This window comes from Letharia columbiana (assembly GCF_014066305.1).
Source record: "Letharia columbiana isolate WasteWater2 chromosome Unknown Sc0000055_s1, whole genome shotgun sequence".
Taxonomy (NCBI): domain Eukaryota; kingdom Fungi; phylum Ascomycota; class Lecanoromycetes; order Lecanorales; family Parmeliaceae; genus Letharia; species Letharia columbiana.
Window position 1 is genome coordinate 266242 of NW_023501100.1, and position 21259 is coordinate 287500.

The window sequence follows — 21259 nt, forward strand, 5'->3', positions numbered from 1 at the left end:
CGATGCCACCAATATCTCCTAGTAGATTTCCGTAGATGATGGAGAAGCAAAGGAACTTCAAGGAGACGCTGCAGAGATTTGCGCTCAGTGAAGACAACCGAAATACTGTAGTACCCCAATGTCATCCCCTATTGGCTCTAGAGTGATCGCCGCTTTATTGCGCGCAACGCGGGTGAGAGTCACGCTAGTCTGAATGATTCGAGCTGATTACAGGTGACAAAGAAGCCTACTCGGGGGAGCGACATTTTCAATGTGAGTTTACACTCAAAAGAGTGACGAATATGAGTATAGGCCAGGAGAACAAAACAAAAGGGTTAAAGATTGGAAGCTCAATATTGGTAGATCCTTGGGGGAAATGGAGCAGTGGCCGAGCTTTGGATGGAGCCTCTGGCACCCCCAGTACCGCGCGGAGGGAGGACAGCGGGATCTCCGTTACAGCTAAGGTAAGGTAGTGCTGACATATGGCTAGCGGTTCTTCGCCTTAGCATTGTGTTTCGCATTCGAGTCACTCATTACCGTGACCCATAGACGGACTTTCTTCATCACGGCAACGAAGTTGTCAAATCCGATGGACAGGGGCCCATTAACGCCGGCAATACAGAGGTTGAACTCTATAACGACAAGCCCTTGTCAAGCAGAATTAATTCTTCTTCTTCAGAGTCCCCCATACAGAGACAGAGCTTTGCCAAACCGAAGTCACCATGTCTTGCCCAGATTGCTTCAAGGGTTCCGTCCACGATCGTGCCGAACCAGCGGGTCAATTCGAGACTCTCTACGGTTGGAACCCGTACGTTACTGGCGACGTCAATGCTAAATCAGCCGTTCTATACCTTCCAGATGCTTTCGGCTTAAAACTCGTCAACAACAAACTCCTCGCCGGCCGCTACGCAGCTGTGGCACCGGGTGCAAAGTACTCATTTCCGGCCTGCTCTGGCAAGGCGGTGCAGAAGCATCTACCATGGACGCAGTGGAGACATTCTTAACACCCGGCGGCAGTTTCTTCACCAGACTCTGGTGCTTCTTCCAAACTGGTCCAGTCATCATTTCCTTCTCCACCTTCGGTGCCGCCTCCAAAGCAGACCCCGAAGTCTTGATGTACGCCCGTGCCATGCACGCAGACCTAGCACCAGGCCGAAAACTGGGTGTTGCTGGATTCTGCTGGGGAGGGTATGGAAGTACCAACTTGTGCACGGAGAAGGCCACCGAAGGCGGTAGCGAACCGTTGATCGATGCTCAGTTCAACGGCCATCCCAGCCAGCTCAAGACACCTGATATGATAGTTGACGCGATTGCGGCCAAAGTGCCTTAGAGTCGTGCTGTTGCGCAGCTGGATATGAGATTCACCCAGAAAGTTCGCAAGAAGTTGAAGCTGCAGTGCGTGCGAAGGGCGTTCCTGCAGAGGAGAATCACTGCGGATTTGTCGTCCATAAAGATTGTATACACGGATTTTGTGTACGAGCAACTCCTGGTACTCCGAATATGGATGGCTACCATGCTGCAACCAAACAAGCAATTCTTTGGTTCAACAAATACTTGAAATAAAGCCAATTGGAGTACTTGATGGAAACCTCCAAAAGAGCATGCCCACCATGCTATCGAACTTGTTGAGCGGGAGGTCTTGCTGGTCCGGAGGACTTGTTGATTCGAAGGACTTGAATCGTCGAGAATTTGCGCAATTGTGAAAGCCCGCAAAAACTGGAGGAACCCTGGAAAATAACGTTGGAATTTGCTACTACTATTACTAGCTAAAATTTCCGTGGTTTCTGTTGTAAATCTAGACTTCGTAGTCTGATCACTACTTGGCGGTCACCTTTAACAACCTCTCAGCATTCCTATATGCTATGCCTTCCAACACGTCATCGCTGACCATACCCTCGGCCTTTAAAGCTTTCAAAAACGCCAGCCCGGCTTCGTTCTGAACGAAGGGATAGTCAACGCTGAACAGGATCCGGTCAGGCTTACATTGCCTCAAGACAGCCGCCATGGGCGCCAAGAAGAACATGCCCGAAGTCGTTATCCAAACATTTTCGTCCCAAACCTGGCGCAGATTCCTCTTGAGCTTGAGGCCTAGATGTGGCCATTGTCGCATGGTGATGGCCTCGATGCGGTCGAGTTGGAAAGGCAACATCTCCCCAAGATGCCCTAGGACGATCTTGAAGGTAGGATAGCGGTCGAACAGTCCCGCCGCAAACAGCCGCAAGAAATGTACCGCCGTCTCGTTATGCCAGCCCCAGCCATACTCGCTCAATGATTCCGCGACGGCGTCCGGATAGTTGCCGTTGTATAGCAACGGCTTTGTTTGAGGGTTAGGCGCCGGATGGAGGTACACCGGTACGTCATGCTCCGCAGCTGCCTCAAACACCGGCCAGAAGAAGGGATTGTCGTAAAACCGCCCCTCGCAATTGCTGTCAATCAAAGTACCGACGAACCCCAAATCCTCTACGCAGCGGCGGAGCTCTCTGCTTGCAGCCTCGGGATCTGCCATGGAAACTGTCGCAAATCCTCTGAATCGACCAGGTCGAGCTTCCATGAGATCACTCAGCTCATTGTTCACCTTCACGCACGTTGCATGGTCTAAAGCAAGTGAATTCGGTGCGTGGCTGACGATCTGTAAAGACACGCCGCTCTCGTCCATGGCCTTCAGTCGCGTCTCCCCGAGTTCCATGAGAACGGGAGTTACCATCCCTACCAGACCATTCTCGTCATTGGGGTGCTTAGCATTGTTGGCGACATAAAAGTCTCGGACAGATTGAGCGAGCCAATGCTCTTCGAGTGCAATGAGCGGGTATGGAAACGCCATGCCTGTATGATGCTTGCTTTGCCAGAATGCCAGATGAAAAAAAGGGACATAGGCCAGCCAAAGATTGCACGTCTGGCTGTCGTACTGGAACGAGTTGTAGAAAAAGTCTTGACGCAAAGTAATACATGGGCTTGAAAATCAAAATGATATCCTATGTTGGCGGATTTAGGAGTCAAGAGACCCGACCGGCGGAAATAGGAATTAAAGAGAACCTAAGAAGTTAAGGCGAATTCACGCGTAGACAGCGTTTCGTTAACGATAATTTTACAAGTAATTACTTCTAGTTCGCTGTTAGTACGCATATGTGCAACACTCTAGCCTCATTTAGGGATGCGTAATGACTGACATTTGACCCCTATGACAGTCATCTGACGGTCATACGGTGACAGGCCGTCTGACCTGACAGATGACAGCGCTAACCGTATACCGTAGGTGTCTAACCGTAAAGATGATAAGGCTAACCAAAAATAGGCATAGTAGATAGAAGCTTGGCGTTATCTATTCTTAGCTCAATAAGATACCACTAGTGATACTCAGTTTCAGCCCTGAATATCTCTGAATTCCATCATACCCTTCGAATCCCACGCTTCACCTTACTACAAGCTCTTTGCAGTGCGGTCATTTGAATACATACAACTGTCAAATGACCGAGAAGGTCTGACCTGACGTCACGTGTCATATGACAAATCCACATCCCTAGCCTCATTACTCACCACAGTTCGCCACTACATACGTACCTTAGCGAGTAGCAGCGGCCTTCTTTTACTGTATATATACGGTAAATATACGATTGTTTTATTGAGACGTGTTAGTAGGCCACCTCCGCCTTTAGACGATAAAGAATAAAAAACGAACTAGATAATTAACGGTAATATATCTTAGTACGTATTAATAAAAAATCATATCGAGTTAAAATAACTATAATATTTTTAATAATCGTATGGGAATACGCTATACTTAGTATGAGCTACTCTAACGCTAAGATTACCTCAATATTAATTTTTTTTAATTATTCTATCTATTCACTTACATATATATTTATTTAAGACTACTTTAATCTATTTTAATCTTTTTAATTACTTTAATCTTAATTAACTTTCTAACTCTTTTATATAGTAGCCTTAAATTACTTAATGTTCTTATTTCTAAATATATTATATATCCGAGACTCTTTAATATTTACCCACTTTAAAGCTCTTAAAGTTCTTTTTAATTTTTTATTTCCTTGCGTGTAATGATCTAAGATCGAGCCTGATGAGAATAATAATATCTCTCTTCTGAATCATCGTATTAATTTTATTTTTCGAGTTACTCGAGCTATTGTAACTCGTTAAATAATATCTAATTCTCGCTTAACGAGTAGACCTAAAAAAAAATTGTAACTTTTATAAATATCGAATGATAATAAGATATTCTCAATCTATCGAGCCGTTATATATATTAATAAAGAATCTATTTTTTAGAATCTGTAAGCGCGTAAGAGTAATTATCTTTAAGAGGAATCTTATTATAGCGATATAGAAGCTAATTATAGAGCACGTTAAATTAAGTAATTAATTAAGTAACTTTAAACTTTATTTCGAAGGTAATAGAGACTAAGATCTATTAAATACGTTCTTAAATAACGATATATAAGTTAGATATCGTTATGATTATAATAGATAGATAGAGAATAGATGAGTTAAAAAAATTAAGAAAATTAATATTAAGATAGCCTTAGCGTTAAGGTAGCCCATACTAAGTATAGCGTATTCCCATACGATTACGTTTTATAGATTAAAACTATTACGATATCGTTGCGATATCGTTACGATATCGTTATAAAACCAAGAAATCGTTATAAAATTAAAAACTATTTCGAAAAGAATAAAAAAATTGAGAATCCTATAATAATAGTTAAGGTTTATTAAGAATAAGATATTTACAAAATTAATAAATTTCAAATAAGAAATATATTCGTTGATTCGAACTACGAGACTAGCTTACTTTATAAATTTTTACTACTCGATTAAATTTACTTAAGTTAAAGAAGAGTCTATTTAACTATATAAGATAATTTACGTAATCTTTTATTACTAAGATATCTATATAAATATTATTATTTTATTAATTTATAATTACTATCGTAATAGATTAAATTCTTCGATTTAATATATTAAAATTTGATACGCTTATTAAGAAAAATTAATTTACTATTATTTTAATAAATATATTATTAGAAATATATAATATATTTAATTCTTTTTTTAAATTATAGTTATATTATAAAGCTATTATTAGAAAATAATAAATCTTATTAATTTAGTTAAGGTACGGTTAGTATAACTTATAGTTCTTCGCTAAGATAGTCGATAACTCTTATCTATCGAACTTAGACATCTTTAACTCCTTTACAATAGATCGACTTTATAGAATTTCGAGTAACAAAATACTATAAAAGTTAGCTTAGAGTTTAGGTAATGAAGATAAGGTATAAGCGTAATAATTAGAATTAAAGGATGGATGTTTTTTTGAGAGGGCACCAGGGGAGGAAATTGAAGTTAGTAGGTGGGTCGATACGAGTAAAGCGGCGTGCAAGATCCGAATGACTGGGCTGCCAAGACCTCAGCCTTACGAGTACAACGAACACGGACGTCTGGAAGTTCGATGTCGAACAAACACCTTCAACAAACCTGAGTGAAACCGCCCACCAAGCACCTCCACCAAACACCACAAACACCGCCCACCATGGACTTCGCCTCCCTCATGTCCGCCGAGATCTCCAAGTCCTCCTCCAAACCCTCATCCTCACCAACCCCCACCCCCACCGAACCCACCAAAAAGTACCTCAAGCGCGCCGAGCTCGAAGCCCACCGCCAACAAGCCTACGTCGACGAACAAGCCGCCATTCAACGCGACCGCGAATCCAAACTCCTCAAGAAGCGGAAGCTCGACGAAGAAGACGCGGCGCGCAACGCCGAGAGGGACGGGAAGCGGCGGCGCCTCGCCGAGGAGTCACGGATCCGGCGGGAGGAAGAGGAGGCGAAGAGAGAGCGGGCGAGGAGGAAACGGTTGGGGCTGCCCGAACTGCCGGAAACGACGACGGCGGAGGATGGGACGGCGGTCCGGGGCGGCGAACCGGACATCCCAGACCCGGACCTCGTGGCCAAACTGCGCGCCCTCGCCGAACCCGCCCTCCTCTTCGGAGAAACCCACGTCCAGCGCCTGCGCCGCTACCGCAGACTCGTCGCCCCCGGCCCCGCCCCGCCCGCCATGACGAGCGGGCCCATCCCCACCACGCTCTGCCTCCTCCCGGAAGCCGAGATGAAAGTCTCCCCCACGCTCCCCAAAGACGTCGACGGCCGGACCTTCCTCTTCCGGCAACTGGCCTCGTACTTCACCATGGTGCTGACGGAATGGAGCCGGGCGCTCGCGCGACGGGAGGAGGGGGTGAAGGAGAGCCACCAGGGCCGGCAGGCCCACGGCGCCTACGCGCAGTCGCGCGCCAACATGGCGCCGCTGTTCCGGAAGTTCGAGGCCGGGCAGCTGGAGGAGGGGATCCTGGCGCCCATGGTGGAGATCGTGGTGGCGGCGCAGGAGCGGCGCTACGTGGACGCCAACGACGGCTACCTGCGGCTGTCGATCGGCAAGGCGGCGTGGCCGATCGGGGTGACCATGGTCGGCATCCACGAGCGGAGTGCGCGGGAGAAGTTGCACGAGAGCGACGCGGCGGCGCACATCATGAGCGACGAGGTGACGAGGAAGTTTCTGCAGAGTATCAAGCGGTGTTTGAGCTTTGCGCAGACGAGGTGGCCGCCGGAGGACTTGATGCAGTTGATGGGTTGATTTGGGCTTGAATTGAGCCTGGATGGGTAAATGATATCCTCTACTTAGGTGAACCTGTAGCCTGTCTAGGATCAAAAGCCAGTGCTCAATGCTGAAGACATACTGTCTATATCCATTCGACTCCTCCCATATCTAGACCCCCGGGGTATACCTCCGTGCTAATGCGTCATCTCATACAGTTCCCACAGGGACGTCCTCCCACCCTTCAGGGGCTAGGGTCCCATCACCAGAGCCCTGTCGTGGGGACTCCCTCTCATTCCAAAAGCCGTTATTGCACAATGGTGCCCAAAAGGCAACCCAGCAGGCGCAGTCCCATCAACTCACAAACCCCCTTCCCATATTCCTACCCCTCTGTCCACTGACCGCATCCAACTTGACAGCACAAAGCACTATCTCCATGCCACCATCCTCCTCTCCCCGGCTGCCTCTTGAGGAGTACTCCACCCTCGGCTGGACGCGCATTCGCCACTGACCTTTCCTCACTATCCATTCGCCAAAATCATCCAGACTTCCCCTTCTCTTCCGTTTCTTCATCGGAGGGGGCCGCGTACTTGAAGGGCGCATTGTAGGATTAGGCCAGGATTGTCCTGGCGCCAGGCTGGCGGACGAAGGTGTGGCTGTTTCTGGATTATATTCAAGCTCTTGTTGGTGATCTAGAGCGCTTTCATCCATTGTGTGTTCTTGGCCATCGAGTATGATGTGTGCGTCTTGCCCGATACGAATTTTGACTCTATCTTCACTCAGGGGCGTGTTTGCTGGACTTGCCGGGGCAGCGGATGCGCCGCCTGAAGACATCATGAGCCCGAGTGGCAAGTTGTGGGGCAGGTTCATTTTATCAGCAACAGTTTGGAAGAGACTAGATATGCGCGCTTTGGTATCACCGTAGAAATCGGCGCGCATGCTGCGGAAATCGATTTTCGTCTCTTGACTTCCTATTTCGACGATGGCTTCGTAGCTTGTCTCGTCGACGAAGGGCCGCATATAATTGACCCAGCCACCCAAGGGTGATTGGTCGGAGGGCGAAGCGTCGTTGACGAAGGAGACACCGGATTTGTGGAGGTCTTCGAGCTGCATTATGATTTCTGATTTGCCTCGTTCGGCATTGTAGCTTATGGAGTGCACAAATAATTTATGCATGAGGCCTTTGAAGCCATAGTACTTACAATCGCTGAGGAGCTGTGCGCGATGCTCCTTGTCGCGGATTGTGAGAGGGTAGCCGCGGGATAGATGGATGAGATCCTCGAAGGCTTTAGGGGAGCGGTTCGGTACGCTTTGCGGTTGTACTGCTGGAGGGCGCATGAGACCTCTGCTTTCGAGGCCTGGAAATGCATCATCACGCGAGCCGAGGAAGCCTGCAAAGCCGAGTGAGAAGAAGTTGGAGGAGTTGCCGGGACCGGAGAAGGTATCGCGGGGTATCTGGAACTGTTGACCGCCTACTGAGACGAAGATTTCGGCGTCGAAAAGCTGGGATATGAGGCGTTGAAGGCTGTAAAATTGTGCGTCGGCGTAGAGCCTGACATAGTGAGCATTGTCTCTTGGAAGGACGTAGTAGCCTGCAGTCACATTAGTGATATGCTCGGAAAGTGCCATTTTGATTGCTGTACCTTGTAGATGCCGGCATATATCGGCGAAAGTATCCGGATCTCGGTCGATAAACAGCGTCTTTGTTGGTCCATTACCACTTTCATCTAGTCGCAGCTGCTCTTCGAAGTAGTTTGAGAAATACGAGGGCGCTCTAGGGAGTTCAGCTATAGACACCTCCCTATTCCTGAGAAGACGAGCTTACCATCCGAATTGATCGAAGCTCCTGACAGCCTGAACAGCCTCCACCCGATCTGTATAGAAAACGCCTTCGCATGGGGTAATATGGAATGTCCGTTTCGCATCAGAAGGTCGCCTGAGCGCATCACGCCCGGCGTCCTAATGGGCCCTTTTCCGTTCGAAAGAGAGGAAGCAGCTGAGAGTGTGATCTTCGTCCCTCCCACATTTTCTGCTGTAAAGTTCTCGAATTCGGAGCGCGACGGTCCCGATACGCTAGAAGAGACCATTGAGCCTCCTTGTACATCATCTCCAACCCACATGTCTTGTGCGAGATTGTCCACCGCGAGCTTTTTTGGTGGAGCAGCACGCAAGCCAACCTCCAGCTCTCTCCGCCACCTGAGATAACGATCAGAGGGCGAATGTAACAGCCTTAGCACCGGAAGCCCAACAGCCACGCGGCAGGAAAATTCCGGAAAATGTGCTGGGAGGGAGGCAGCTCCGGCTGACGTGTCGGAAAGCAAGGATGTCAAGGGCGTAAGCAGCCAATTTCTGGTAGGCGAGCCAAGCGAGGTACTTGTGCAGAGATCAAGTTGCAAATGAGCGGACGACCAATGATCGAAAGAGCGCGGAAAAGACGAAGGTGATCTCAATAGGATAGAGGGTGGTTGAGCATGCTGGAAGGTCCGGCAGCAGTGGCCGCTCGCTGTGTCTATGAAGCTTGAGTAGCTGTGACAAGGCTCGTTAGTCAAGACAGAGTAGTCATGCTCTTGATATCACGTTAACTATCCGAGCTGTCAATTGGGTATGTGCACGTAAAGAGAGGTTGTCTCCAGGCGCAACAGATGGTAAACGATGGGTTGGCCCTCAATTTTCTACATGCGGGGGTCTAAGCGCGGTGGTGGTCTTGGCTCTACCCCCCCTCCCCCTCCCTCCTTTCCCCATACTTTGCCGTATCAAACTCATATTATTACAAGATCTCTCATCCTAAGAGTATAACCGAAGAAGAATGGGTGAGTGGAGGAGATCTTCATCGTCGTTGAAAGCGGCTTCTTGAACCTAGCAACATCAAGACAGAGCATACAGTACAATTGATCTTCAGAGAAGCCAATAGAACTTCCAGAGTCCTGGCTCTCCGAATACAAAGTTGACCACCAATCAATTCCCCCTCGTCTCCAATCCCAGCCCAGTCCCATTCCTCCTCCCTTCAACCACAGCCGTCAAAAGCTTCCCCACCGCCTCTAAATCGCCCAATAAGCCCACATGTCCCCTCTCTGTCCTCACTCTCCCACCATTTGCACAGACGTACCCTGGAGGCAACATAGCTGCCCGAGCAAGACAGACACCATCGCCACTCGCAAATTGCAAGTCTTCATACGCATCCGCGCGTCTAATCCCGTCACGGGAAGCAACGCGAGCGGCCACCACGGTTGGGGTATTGTTGGCGTAGAGAATCGCAAAGGGAGGGTAGCGATTCTTGCAAGTATGGTCCGAATTGTGGGCCATCTCCGACTTAAACGCTACTGTCTGGTCGAGCGTGCGTTGGAGATAGGCGAGAGCGTCAGGGAGAGGAATGGTGCTCTGAGGAGCGTTGCCATTTTTAGGTAGAGAGGAAGATGGTCCCATTTGAGGGTCGAGAGAGCGGGCGGATGAAGCGTTTGCGATGTCATTGACCTTGGTGGAAGCAGTGTTGGCGGCATCTGCGAGAGGGGATTTGTCGTCTCGTGAACGAGAGACGGATAATTTCCTGCCTGGCAATGCGAGGGAAGGGAAGGAGTTAAGCATGTCAGCCATTGAGCCCAAGAGACCCTTGTTCTCAGGAGGATGTGCAGCAGGCAGCGCAGGAGCTATGCAAGGTGACCAGGCATACTGCTTCCAATGTTCCACGTCAAAGAAGTTTACCGGGTACTCTTCCTTGGTCGCCTTGTTGATAAAGCATTTGCCATCTTCTGGCAGCAAAAGAAAGCTACTTCGAAGTGTAAAATTGACCTGTGCAGTAAGAACGTTTGAACTTAGAAGTACTTCATCTCCGTTCCGTAAAGGCCCAAGAATGTTGACACAGTGTTGTGGAACACCAGCAAATATCACGCCCCTGAAGAGCTCGGGTCGTTGATTGACTGAATGTCGCGTGATCAGCCCTCCCATGCTGTGTGCGAGGATGTTCGCTCCTCGTTTGTGGTCAGGCACAGCATCCGCATTGGATGGCAGTCTTTCGAGGAATTCGATGAGCCTCCGACTAAGCAGATGTGGGCTTAATCTCCAGTCATAGCCATAGTCATGTACCCGTAAGGTACCATCTTGAGCATTTTTGCAAGCCCGTAATCGCTTCAGAAGGCGTCTCCCCATATCGACAGGACCGATGTGACTCAGCATGCCTGATGCATAGATGTGATCTTTCATGTTCTCTTCGTCTTCTGGCTGGAGTCCCACTTCTAGATCAACCTTGCGAATGTTAAGACCGACTTTGATAGGAACCCATAGCTGACGATTAGGTGGCTTTGCAGATCGCAGTACAGATCCTCGATATCCACCCATAACTACCAGATCCCCTGTCAGATGTTCGAGAGCCTGCTCCAGGTAAGGATGAGTTGATTTTGGCTTTTTATCCATTAGGGTGCCGTTGCCCAACAGTTGTAGGCCTTGAGGCGCTGTATCATGCATTACATGGGCTCTAGCATCCGCAGTTGCTTCTCCATTCGTCATTTGCATTGGGCTTTTGGCTTCACTCTGAGCCCGAGGCCTTGTGAAATCTGGGCGAAAAGAGTCAAGATTAAGGGTAGATACATTCGGCATTCTTGGTAGTCTGATGCTAGAGTCCTGAAAGCTGTCTTTTATCGCCTTCATCCTGCTGTTGACCTGATCCTGTACATTCTCCCATCTACTATCGTCGCCAAGCGAGGAACCTATAGAGGTAGCTCTGCGAAGCATTAGAGACTGATCAGAAGTGGACCGATGTAATCGTGACTCTTGGGGGGACAGGGCGATCTTATCAGACGATGCCCTTCGACCCCTCGTACTAGGGGTTGGGCTCCGGCGCGCATTTGATTGCGGTTTCAGGCTTGTGTTTCCATCGGACGACAAGCTGGGTGCTGTGTCATCTTGTCCCTTCGCAAGGTCACCACTTGGCCGCCTTTCGGGTTGATTCCAAAAGCCGAAGCCTGACTTCATATCAGCAAAGGTACTGGCTCTTTTCTGCCTCGTTGCATCTCTGTGTATTGGGGAGCGCGACCGGGTATTGCTAAGTATTGAGGAAAGGCTGGGGATCGAGATGTCTCTGAAATTTGGCGTCTTGGGTAGAGATGGGAGATTGAAGCTCGAAAGATAGCGCCTGGCATTCAGATCTGCCAGCATGCTTGTAGGTCCGATTGCCTGGTGATCTTGACCATGTGTCTTCAATTTTTCGAACGGCTGGGGCTCCGCTCTCCATGGTGAAGGAAGGGTGACGGAGTGTTGTCTGTTCGTCGATGTGAAGGGTTCCTCAGAGGAATGACGAGGAGTCGTTGGCTCTTCATTCACACCAGCATCTTCCTGACTATATCCATTGTCATCGGCAGCGCCGTCGAACATGCCGATTTTGTCCAAGCCTCCCATGGCCGCAGCTTTTTCCGCAGCGGGTGTCTGAGGAGACAACAGTCTTGTCTGGGCTCTGTTAATGCTGACGCCAACAACTGAATGTGCATCCTCTTCAAGCATTGGAGTGCCGTCTTGTTGCTCATCTGGAGAAGAGCCATCGCGATCAGAAGGAACAATAGACAGGAAACGCGGCTCTGGCATTTCTAGGTGCAACGGCTTGCCCGATGAGGCATTTGAAGTTGCACGGGTCCTTGCGGAGGCGTCTTGGGGGGCGGAGGATGTCATGGCCGTTACATTGGCGTAGCAAATCCAGAGGGTACGAGCAATGAGGGCGATAGCAGTGCTGCTTGGTTTCGAAATAGGCGGATGGACTACCGTGAGACTCAATCAGGAAGAAGATCTGTCGGCGGCATGGCGCCAAGTATCATGTTACAGTCACATATTCTGCGGTGAAGAAAAGAAGCATCAGTAAGCATCATTCACGCACTGGGGTAGTGTTTGACCCGCTTCAGCCGGGTAAAGTATCTGGCCTCTCATCCTTGGTGAAGTAAAATACAAACGTATTTTCGGATGCTGCCTTTTCACTCGCTATTTATCTCCCGGTCAATCGCAGCATTCCTGGTGCCACTGAAGGGACGCCCATTTCAACTCATTCCGAGAAGGGCATCAAGGCAAGCATCAAGGTCCTTGCCAAGATATCATACACAACCACCCTAGCCGACGGGCAATTGGTAATGTATGGCTGTATGAAGTTTAGCCGAGCCGTCTTAGTGGCTTGGCTTTCCCGGCTCCGAGGACCCCCAACGCTGAATCTTCAACCTCCCTTCCTCGACCACTCATCCTTCCATCGACTTCACTGTAGGCTCATAACGACCTAGATACACCGTATTACTTTCATGCTCCGGTCCAAGAACAGCTTCGACCTTTCATAATAGCACAGCAGTAACAAAGGGTTTGCTCAAACGTTGCCAAATCCATCCATCTGTCTGACCAGCCCAAAGTGAAGAATTTCTTACTCCTGTTCCGGTCCTTGCAACGCTGCACATCCACCCAAGCAGTATCAGCAAAATGTCAGGTCTTGACGTCGAAGCTCTACTAGATTCCACCGCCCATAGAGCTCCTTCTGAATCCAAGGAGCGTCATAGCAAAGACCGCGATGATCGCTACAAGAGTGACCGACACGACCGTGACCGTCATCGCGATGGCAGCCACCGGGACCGAAGCCGCGATAGAGAGCGGCGTCATCGAGATAGAAGCAGAGATAGAGTGAAGAAGGAAAAAGATGTTGACGGAGATGTAGCGATGGAAAGTCCGAGAAGCGAGCGTACAAGCGGACGTGAGGGTCATCGAAGCAGACGAGACCGTAGTCGAGACAGTGATAGACGTCACTCACGCCGTCATAGGGACTCCGCCGATGCTGAAGACTACCGTGGCTCTGGAGGAGACTTCTACCGCGGAGGTGGGCGCGCTCGCACTCGATCAAGATCGCCTAATGGGGACAGATACTACCGACCCGGTGGCGATCGACCTCGCCGTGATGAAGATGACAGAGTTCGAGACAGAAGCCCTCGTCGTGACCGCAATGCTGAACGAAAGCGTACCCCGAGCCCCAAGCGCAAATCTCCTACACCGCAGCCCACGGAAGATGAGCGTGATAGAAGGACGGTCTTTGTGCAACAGCTAGCTGCGAGATTGAGAACGAAAGAGCTGATTGCATTCTTTGAGAAGGTCGGTCCAGTGAAAGAGGCACAGATCGTCAAGGACAGAGTCAGTGGGAGATCCAAAGGGTAAGCGTCTGAAAACCAACCCCGTATGCAGAGTATTCACTAAAACTTGTAGTGTTGGTTACGTTGAATTCAAAAAGGAGGATTCGGTTGCTCTGGCTATCCAGCTTACAGGCCAGAAACTTCTAGGCATTCCCATTATCGCCCAGCTCACCGAGGCCGAGAAAAACCGTCAAGCTCGCAACCCCGAGGCTACCAGCAGCAACCCCAACCAGATCCCGTTTCATAGGCTCTACGTAGGAAATATCCATTTCAGCATTACTGAGAGCGATCTACAGAATGTCTTCGAACCTTTCGGCGAGCTCGAATTCGTTCAACTACAGAAAGAAGAACAAGGGCGGAGCCGAGGCTATGGCTTTGTGCAGTTAGTACTTTCAAGTCCTCATTCGCCGTGTTCACGCTCACCCCTATGCTTTAGATTCCGAGATCCCAATCAGGCCAGAGAAGCCTTGGAGAAGATGAATGGCTTCGATCTTGCTGGGCGGCCCATCAGGGTTGGCCTCGGTAACGATAAGTTCACCCCTGAATCTACCGCAAATCTTCTCCAGCGGTTCCAAGGGCAAGAACACCAACGCAACTATCAGGGATCCGCCTTTTCCGGCCACGGTGGTCGTGGCTCACAAGCAGGTGGCGCAGGTGGCGCCTTCGATCGTGCTGGAGGCCGTGACAATGAAAAAGGTGGAGGAGGCGCTAGTGCCCTTGACGATACCGACGTGGCTGGAGTGAACTTCAACAATTATAGCAGAGATGCGTTGATGAGGAAGCTTGCGCGTACAGATGACCCGGCACCCGAATCGAATGGTGCTGACCAGAAGCGCCCGGTCGTCAAGCCAAAGACAGAGAACAAGCCATTGCCTGTCAGCGTCAATCAGGCTAGTAGATGTGTTTTGCTCAGGAACATGTTCAATCCTCAAGAGTACGTCTTCGCTTCCCTAACTCCTATTTCTGCCTTTTCGGTAGACCAAAATTGACAGTCCTACAGGGAAGAAGGTGACACTTGGATCAGAGAGCTCGAAGACGATGTCCGAGCTGAGTGTACCGAAAAGTACGGGAAAGTCGTTCACATTTCACTAGATCAGAACACCGCAGGCGACATCTACCTCAAATTCGACCGCGTCCAGGGCGGCGAGAACGCCATCAAAGGCCTGAACGGACGTTTCTTCGGCGGCAGACAGATCTCAGCTCAGCCTGTTGTCGACGCAGTTTATAGCTCGCTGTTCTCGAGAACTTCTGCGCTTTAGGGATGCTGACGGTATAGCTAGTATGCTTGCAGGTGGTACTTCGGTGGAAAGAGTGGTTGAGGGTGGATGTCCAAGGGATGTGGTTGCACTGACTAATGCCTCTAGATTCAAAAACAGCTTTGCATCGATGAGGAGGCAATCTGGCGGACAGGCTAAGTGCGCATTAGGTCTTCTTGCTCATGCAACCTCGTAGGTGGAAGTAATAATGCGAATACAGGACTTCGTTGCTGTATTATCATTGTTCCTTGATAGATTCATATGCTATGATACACTTTCAAGTCCATTTTGTGATGCTTCCCTTGATGAAAAAACGCCGCGATCCCCTTCCCTGTGCTAAACATGGCCGTTCGAGAATGAGAGAACGACAAAGAAAGCATACCTTTCCCCAGCGCCTCTAAGGCAATCAAGCTCTCCCTTCGGCTAGCACACACGGACATGTAAACTCCGTGTGTATCTAGAGAGAAAATATACGAGTGTTAACGGATGCTCAAAGAGGGCACTCATGCCAAAGCTCGTCGGCGAGAATATGGGCTCTCAACCGCATCCAGCTGCTGCTGTTGCTGAGGCTGCTCAGGTTGCTCTTTTTTGGCAACTTTTGGCCAAAGTCGACAGCCCCCGCTGTTGTGAGCTCAGGTTGCTCTTGATTTTGGCCAAAGTTCGTCTTGGAGAAATTGGACGACGGCCCCCCCCTCCCGCCCCCCCACAACACCCCGGGCGGGCGGCAGTGTTCTTGTGTATCTTGTAAAGCTTCTGAACTCCAAGATGATACACTGAAAGGGCTGACAGCCCCAAAGTAACAGATGTCCCAGCATGAGATTTGGGGTAGCTCGACGGTGAGATTACCAACTTGGGTAGCAAGCCTCGCGCAGACACAAGATCATTTTGGTCGAAACCCCTGGTTGCGGAGATTGTGAACGCTGTGCATGCTCAGCAGTGGACGGTCTCCTCGGTCGCTTGCCCCAACCGGAAGCTGCTCGACATCAGGTCTCTCTGGACGCTAACCGTTCCTGACCCGGAAATAGAGCCCAGGGTTGTAAGAATTTGGTATTTTTAGTGGCGTCGTATCTTTTATCACTTCTATATCCAGCAGTCTCTCCACGATGGTCTTCCCTATCCCGAGATCCCAGACCTCTATAGACAACTCTGGAGCGGTTGACAAACGTGAAAGCAGGCACGTCTTGAATACACCCAATTCCTATAAGCGGTTATCAATAAAAATTAATGTTCAAGAAAGCAACAGCGTCTTGCTAGATTTGAAAAACTTGCTTTTGGGGGAGGAGGTTCAAAGCAGATTCTCTGCTAATTCATGCGTCCTTCGTCCGAATCTTGAACCATGATGGCATTAGAAAAGAGGCTGTGAGGTACTAACGAGCAGTGACAACCATCCGAGAGTGCCCTGCCTGATACCCGAAGAGCATTGAAATCCATCACAACTCATTTATGTCCCGTGCATCGCTCTTCGCTGTCTGTCTTGCAAGGTCTCAGACCTCTCTGAAAAAGGCGGTGAAAAGACCGGCCACCACAGTAGCAACAACCCCCAAAACATCTCAATCTTAGAAGGACCGTGTGGGAAAGGCTTGCAGTCACAGAACTAACAGCATCTGCAGGTCTCAGAACTGCACCAGAAGATCCTAAAAGGGCCAGTAACACAATGGTGCAACGGCCTTTCAAAAATGCTAGACTTTCAAACCCTAGAAGCACGTGTTAAAGGGGCTATCGATCAGAGAAAGAGCATCCTTTCAGATACCCCAAAGCGCTGTGAGAGCCATGCTAACAGAATTCCAATCCCCAAGGGACATATAGCGAGGGACGACAGCCACCAATGAAGGTAACAAAGGGAACGCAAACAACCACAGTAAAACGTGTCGGCAGGGTTTCCAACCAGGAAAGCAACAACACCTTGCCAAATATTGGCAGAATCTTATGGGGAAAAGGGCATCTATCCAGGAAAGAATACCATCAAGATCACATTCAAAGGTTCGATAACCACCATAGAATGCCTTGAATGACTAGAGGGCCACATACTTGTGTAGGAGAAAAGGGAACATGCCCATTGAGAAGCCATAGGAATCACGAGAGAAGAATTGATTCTCACAAAAGAATCCATTGTAAGGGCAAACAGCCACCCAATAGGATACGAAAAGGTTCATCATCAGAAATTCTGATCTCTTGCATTCTCCATTTTTGAGGATCGTCGCCGTACACTGAACGAATACTGCTCGCTTCACTGATCCGTCACTTTGGGTTAGCGTCTCTTAGCGTGATAAGTTCGTCTACTTCTTCGCCCACCATCCCGTCTTTCATTCTGACAACAACCTCTTGGTTCCATCCGTCACAACTCATCTTCATCAAGGTAGCAACAGCTACACTACACATCTGGAGTAGCAAGCACCTTGAAAAGGCCAGAAGCGTCACAGAGTAAGTCCGTCACGTCCGTACTTCGTCACCTCACTTGGTGTTGGGCTTTGTGCTCGCCTTCACGTCATCAACGCCGAGCTTCGCACTCTTCTCCCTCTTATCGGTGCCGAGCCTTGTACTGACCTTCACGTCATCAACGCCGAGCTTCGCACTCTTCTCCCTCTTATCGGTGCCGAGCCTTGTACTGACCTTCACGTCACATAGACTTATCACAGCGATGTCTCAAGAGTCCAACGCCGGTTCGCGTCGTACGGAAGGAGGACTGGCAAATGCGTTGGAAATCCTGACGGTGGGCCATCAGCCCCGTCAATCAGAACATCTGGTCGGTTGTTTTCTTCATCAGTGTACTCGTTTTTGAGTTGCTAACCCGTCGTACAGCGCAGTGATAAGGTGTTACTCGGCGAAGTCCAACGTCACATCGGGCGTTTGGAGGAGAAGATCGAGCAAAACAGAGCGCTATTACTGCAGAAGGACCGTGAGATTTCAGACCTGGATCACGCAAACAAGGACGTGCATGATGATCTTGCCCAGCATAAGACAAGACTCCGAAAGGTGGAAACGGAGAAACAACTACTGCTTCATGACATCAGTCACTTGAACCAAGAGATTGATGCGAAGAGTACTGCGTTAAAGAAGTCGAATGACGACTTCGTTAAGGCGCAGAAGACCATCAAGGTCCAAAGTGATCTGATCTCTGGTGCGAAGGACGGACCTAAACCTCACGGCACTCCTCAGCGCTTTGGCCCTCCTGCCGGTGCGTACAGCCAGGTGTACAATCAGCCGCCTCCGGCCTACAATGCTCCCAGCGGTCGCTTCCCTCACGCTCAAGCTGCCACAGCGGCACAACATACAGCTCCTGGCCTGCGTCGTCAGTCATCCAATCATCCGACCTTTCAACCACAACCCTTGTTTAGCACTCCTGCCAATCAACGTCGCCCATCTGTGACTCCGCCAGCGTACAACCCCTATCAAAGCCAGCAAGGCGTGCTCGTCCGACAGGACACCGACCAAGCGTCCGGAGTCGATTTGATTGGAGACTTCACTCCACACTTCCACCTCATCGAAACATGGACGCACAACTACGTCAGCGTCCCCGATCAGCATAAGGACCAGTTCATATCAGACTCTCTACGCAATTGCCTCGCCGTAGCCACCGATCCTCGCACAGCCATGAAGCTCATGACCTCCAGCAAGACTCGACCCTTGCTCATCGCGCGCGTTATCAACCAGCTTATTGTCGACTTCGCATTCCGTCCTATGCTCCTCCGAGGCTTCTCGCCCTTCTACGACAACAAGATCTCGAGCTTTCGCGGCCAGCTGATGGGCAATATCCCCTCCAACGTCCGTCGTGCGCTCCTCCTCGCTTGCGCCGAGACAGTCGTGGATATGACTCAGGCAGAGGGTTTTGAAGGTTGGATGGATCGCAACATCACGCCCAAGGTTCACGACATGTGGCACCTACTCCAACCCCTCTTCGCTCACGGCACCCCTCGCGATGCAGCTTGGAACGATCTGAATCGGATCTGGAGAGAGGCCACCCGCATCGGCATCCTGATGCTCTCGAAGCCGTGCATCTACACGCTGGACTTCCCTCCCATGGGCCCAAACTCTTACTTCAACCCGAGCAACATGTGCAACCGCGACCAAGATTTCACGCAGAACCCTCAGGCCCTCAGCAGCATGGCCGTCTCTGTCCGCCTTGCCATCACGCCCATCATCACCGAGACGGACTTCATGAAAGACGCAATCGAGGCGAAATGTCTGCACCAGGCCATGGTTTTGCTTGCCATCTAGGATGGAGTCAATGACGGATGGATGGCTTGGTCCGTAAGAGAAGGAACCATTGCTCTTAGTGAATATTATGGCCATCGATTCCTTTTTCCGTGTGACTTCTTGCAGTGAGCGGGGAATAGACAACTCCACACAACAGCATCAGATAGGCTACTCTTGCATATCGAAAACTCAATAGAAGGCGTTTTTAACAAACCAGTTCCTCGTAATACGTAACAGTCTCAAGAGAATTCTCCTCCTTTTTGGACGATCTGACGGGCAACACCCCATTTCAGATATTCGAGAGAAGCTCTGTATATTCTCAAATATCACCGATTGTGACATCTGTCGAAGAGTTCTCCCTTTAGGTTTAGAGGACTTGACGGCTATAAAACCATGACAAGTAATGCATGATTTTGCTTTCCGATGAGGCTTTCTCGGGAAACGACCCTCAGATATTTGTAAAGATTCAGCTTCCTCTTTCTCCCGGAAAGTGGCAAGTCATGGGCGTAGGAGGTCCACAAGATGGCAAGCGGATAGCTCTCGTACCTAGCCAAAAAATAAAGGATAATGATATCCTCACTTTCACCTCTCCAAACGACTGTGATACTTCATGGGGATCTTCCCCTACAATAGCGTTCTCTTCCCTCTCGGATCCATCGCCTCCCGTCTCCTCCACTCTCTACTCTCCTTCGTACCTAAACTCCCGCCACCCCCTTCATTCCTCCTCTCCCAGCCTCCCAGTCTGACTACTAGTGCAGTAGCATTATCGCCATCACTCCCCACCTCCGTCGCAAAGCTCACGACCTCTCTTGCACCCAGCTCTGGGGTCTTTGCTTCTTTGACCAGGTCTACAATCTCCTGATCACCAACCCCGCCAGATACGCCGTCGGAGACCAAAACCATGAAGGCGTATTCAGAAGGTGCGAGGTTGAGGTGGCGGATTTCTGGTTCAGCCGACACGCCCATGCGTTTGGAGCCCATATCGCCGAAGGCGCGGGTGTTCGCGAGACCGGACATGCGTTCTTCGCCGAAGGAATCTGTGACAAAAGAGGCGGCCCAGCGGCGGAGACGTTCGCTTTCGCTTGGGGAGGAAGGGTGGTGATTTGTTGTTAGCGACACGGCTTGCCCGTTGGAGACACGGGAGAGGAGGATTCGTGTGTCGCCACAGTGGGCTGTATAGAGCGTGCTGGGAGTGGAAGGATGCCAAAACGGTGTAGGTGTAGGCGTCGAGATGAGCGCAATAGACGCCGTAGACCCGCCTAGGAATGGTTTCCTGTGCTGCGCGGAAGACCGCGGATGCGATGGTGAGTGTAAGTCATCGTTCGCATTGAGCGGGCGATCGGAAGCCACAGGGTCATTATCGTCACTAGATAGGCGTAATTGGGCGAGGAGGAAAGATAAGTCGGTCTGCAGAAAGGCGTGGGTTAGGACCGTTGCGATTGAAGGTTTGGAGTCTGAAGAGAAGGCCGTGGGTTTGAAACGCCGAAAGTAGCCTCCTACAGTCTCTTTCCAGGACTTGATAAGGACGGTCTGGAGCCTGTTGGCTTTGGAGGGGTCGTAGCTGGTAGAGTCCGTGCCCTTATCTTGGACTTCTTTTCGTCGCGATCCTGCTATTTCCTTTGCTTCCTTATCTGCTTCACTTGCCGTGCCATTGAGCGTAGACTCCAGCCCATACTCCTCCGCCGTCTCCTCAATACTCTCATGCAGCCTCTCCCTTAGATATCCACTACACTCCGTTCCCCCATGCCCATCAAAGACCCCAAAGTAGAAGACCTGCGGATCTCCACTCGCACTCTCCGCAGAAGTGCTCTCCCCATCTCCATTGCCTTTCTCCTGTTCCTTTCTTTGCAGTTCCCTGTACGCCTGCAATGGACTACTCGCCGGCGCCCTAGTCAACGTCCTCGGTGCCCTTTTCGCGAAAGCAGGTATTTCGATGACGCCCGCTTGGTATGTATCTTCATTGTAGGGCCGAGTGCCGCGGGAGACAGAGACACCGAAATGATGTTTTGCGCTTCGTAGCGGTATTCGCACCACTGTAGTATCTCTCGGACTTCCAAGCAAAGGAGCCGGCGAAGGGCCTTCGTTTG

At 50.0% G+C, this 21259-nt stretch overlaps 9 protein-coding genes across 9 annotated transcripts in view; 5 read left to right on the forward strand and 4 right to left on the reverse strand.

The window, feature by feature from the left end:
- Positions 1-281: 281 nt before the first annotated feature.
- Positions 282-852, forward strand: HO173_011083 (uncharacterized protein; the record flags this gene model as incomplete). Its single annotated transcript, XM_037312967.1, has 2 exons — positions 282-443; positions 529-852. 2 exons carry the CDS (start codon positions 282-284, stop codon positions 850-852), a joined length of 486 nt encoding a protein of 161 aa, XP_037160199.1.
- Positions 853-958: 106 nt separating this feature from the next.
- HO173_011084 (uncharacterized protein) lies at positions 959-1309 on the forward strand (the record flags this gene model as incomplete). The annotated part of the gene is made up of 1 exon (XM_037312968.1): positions 959-1309. One exon carries the CDS (start codon positions 959-961, stop codon positions 1307-1309), a length of 351 nt encoding a protein of 116 aa, XP_037160200.1.
- A 486-nt stretch (positions 1310-1795) lies between these two features.
- HO173_011085 (uncharacterized protein) lies at positions 1796-2800 on the reverse strand (the record flags this gene model as incomplete). The annotated part of the gene is made up of 1 exon (XM_037312969.1): positions 1796-2800. One exon carries the CDS (start codon positions 2798-2800, stop codon positions 1796-1798), a length of 1005 nt encoding a protein of 334 aa, XP_037160201.1.
- Positions 2801-5527: 2727 nt separating this feature from the next.
- Positions 5528-6625, forward strand: HO173_011086 (uncharacterized protein; the record flags this gene model as incomplete). The annotated part of the gene is made up of 1 exon (XM_037312970.1): positions 5528-6625. One exon carries the CDS (start codon positions 5528-5530, stop codon positions 6623-6625), a length of 1098 nt encoding a protein of 365 aa, XP_037160202.1.
- A 315-nt stretch (positions 6626-6940) lies between these two features.
- HO173_011087 (uncharacterized protein) lies at positions 6941-8706 on the reverse strand (the record flags this gene model as incomplete). Its single annotated transcript, XM_037312971.1, has 3 exons — positions 6941-8178; positions 8230-8358; positions 8412-8706. 3 exons carry the CDS (start codon positions 8704-8706, stop codon positions 6941-6943), a joined length of 1662 nt encoding a protein of 553 aa, XP_037160203.1.
- Positions 8707-9541: 835 nt separating this feature from the next.
- Positions 9542-12241, reverse strand: HO173_011088 (uncharacterized protein; the record flags this gene model as incomplete). Its single annotated transcript, XM_037312972.1, has 1 exon — positions 9542-12241. One exon carries the CDS (start codon positions 12239-12241, stop codon positions 9542-9544), a length of 2700 nt encoding a protein of 899 aa, XP_037160204.1.
- Positions 12242-13024: 783 nt separating this feature from the next.
- On the forward strand, positions 13025-14981 carry HO173_011089 (uncharacterized protein; the record flags this gene model as incomplete). The annotated part of the gene is made up of 4 exons (XM_037312973.1): positions 13025-13743; positions 13796-14104; positions 14159-14656; positions 14723-14981. 4 exons carry the CDS (start codon positions 13025-13027, stop codon positions 14979-14981), a joined length of 1785 nt encoding a protein of 594 aa, XP_037160205.1.
- Positions 14982-17616: 2635 nt separating this feature from the next.
- On the forward strand, positions 17617-19193 carry HO173_011090 (uncharacterized protein; the record flags this gene model as incomplete). Its single annotated transcript, XM_037312974.1, has 2 exons — positions 17617-17721; positions 17778-19193. The coding sequence occupies 2 exons, from the start codon at positions 17617-17619 to the stop codon at positions 19191-19193; spliced, it is 1521 nt and encodes a 506-aa protein (XP_037160206.1).
- Positions 19194-19796: 603 nt separating this feature from the next.
- HO173_011091 (uncharacterized protein) overlaps positions 19797-21259 on the reverse strand; it is a gene marked incomplete at both ends in the record, with an annotated part of 1653 nt that continues 190 nt past the window's right edge. The window contains one exon of the mRNA XM_037312975.1: positions 19797-21259. This exon is cut by the window's right edge and continues 190 nt beyond it. Coding sequence (XP_037160207.1) covers positions 19797-21259 — 1463 coding nt within the window.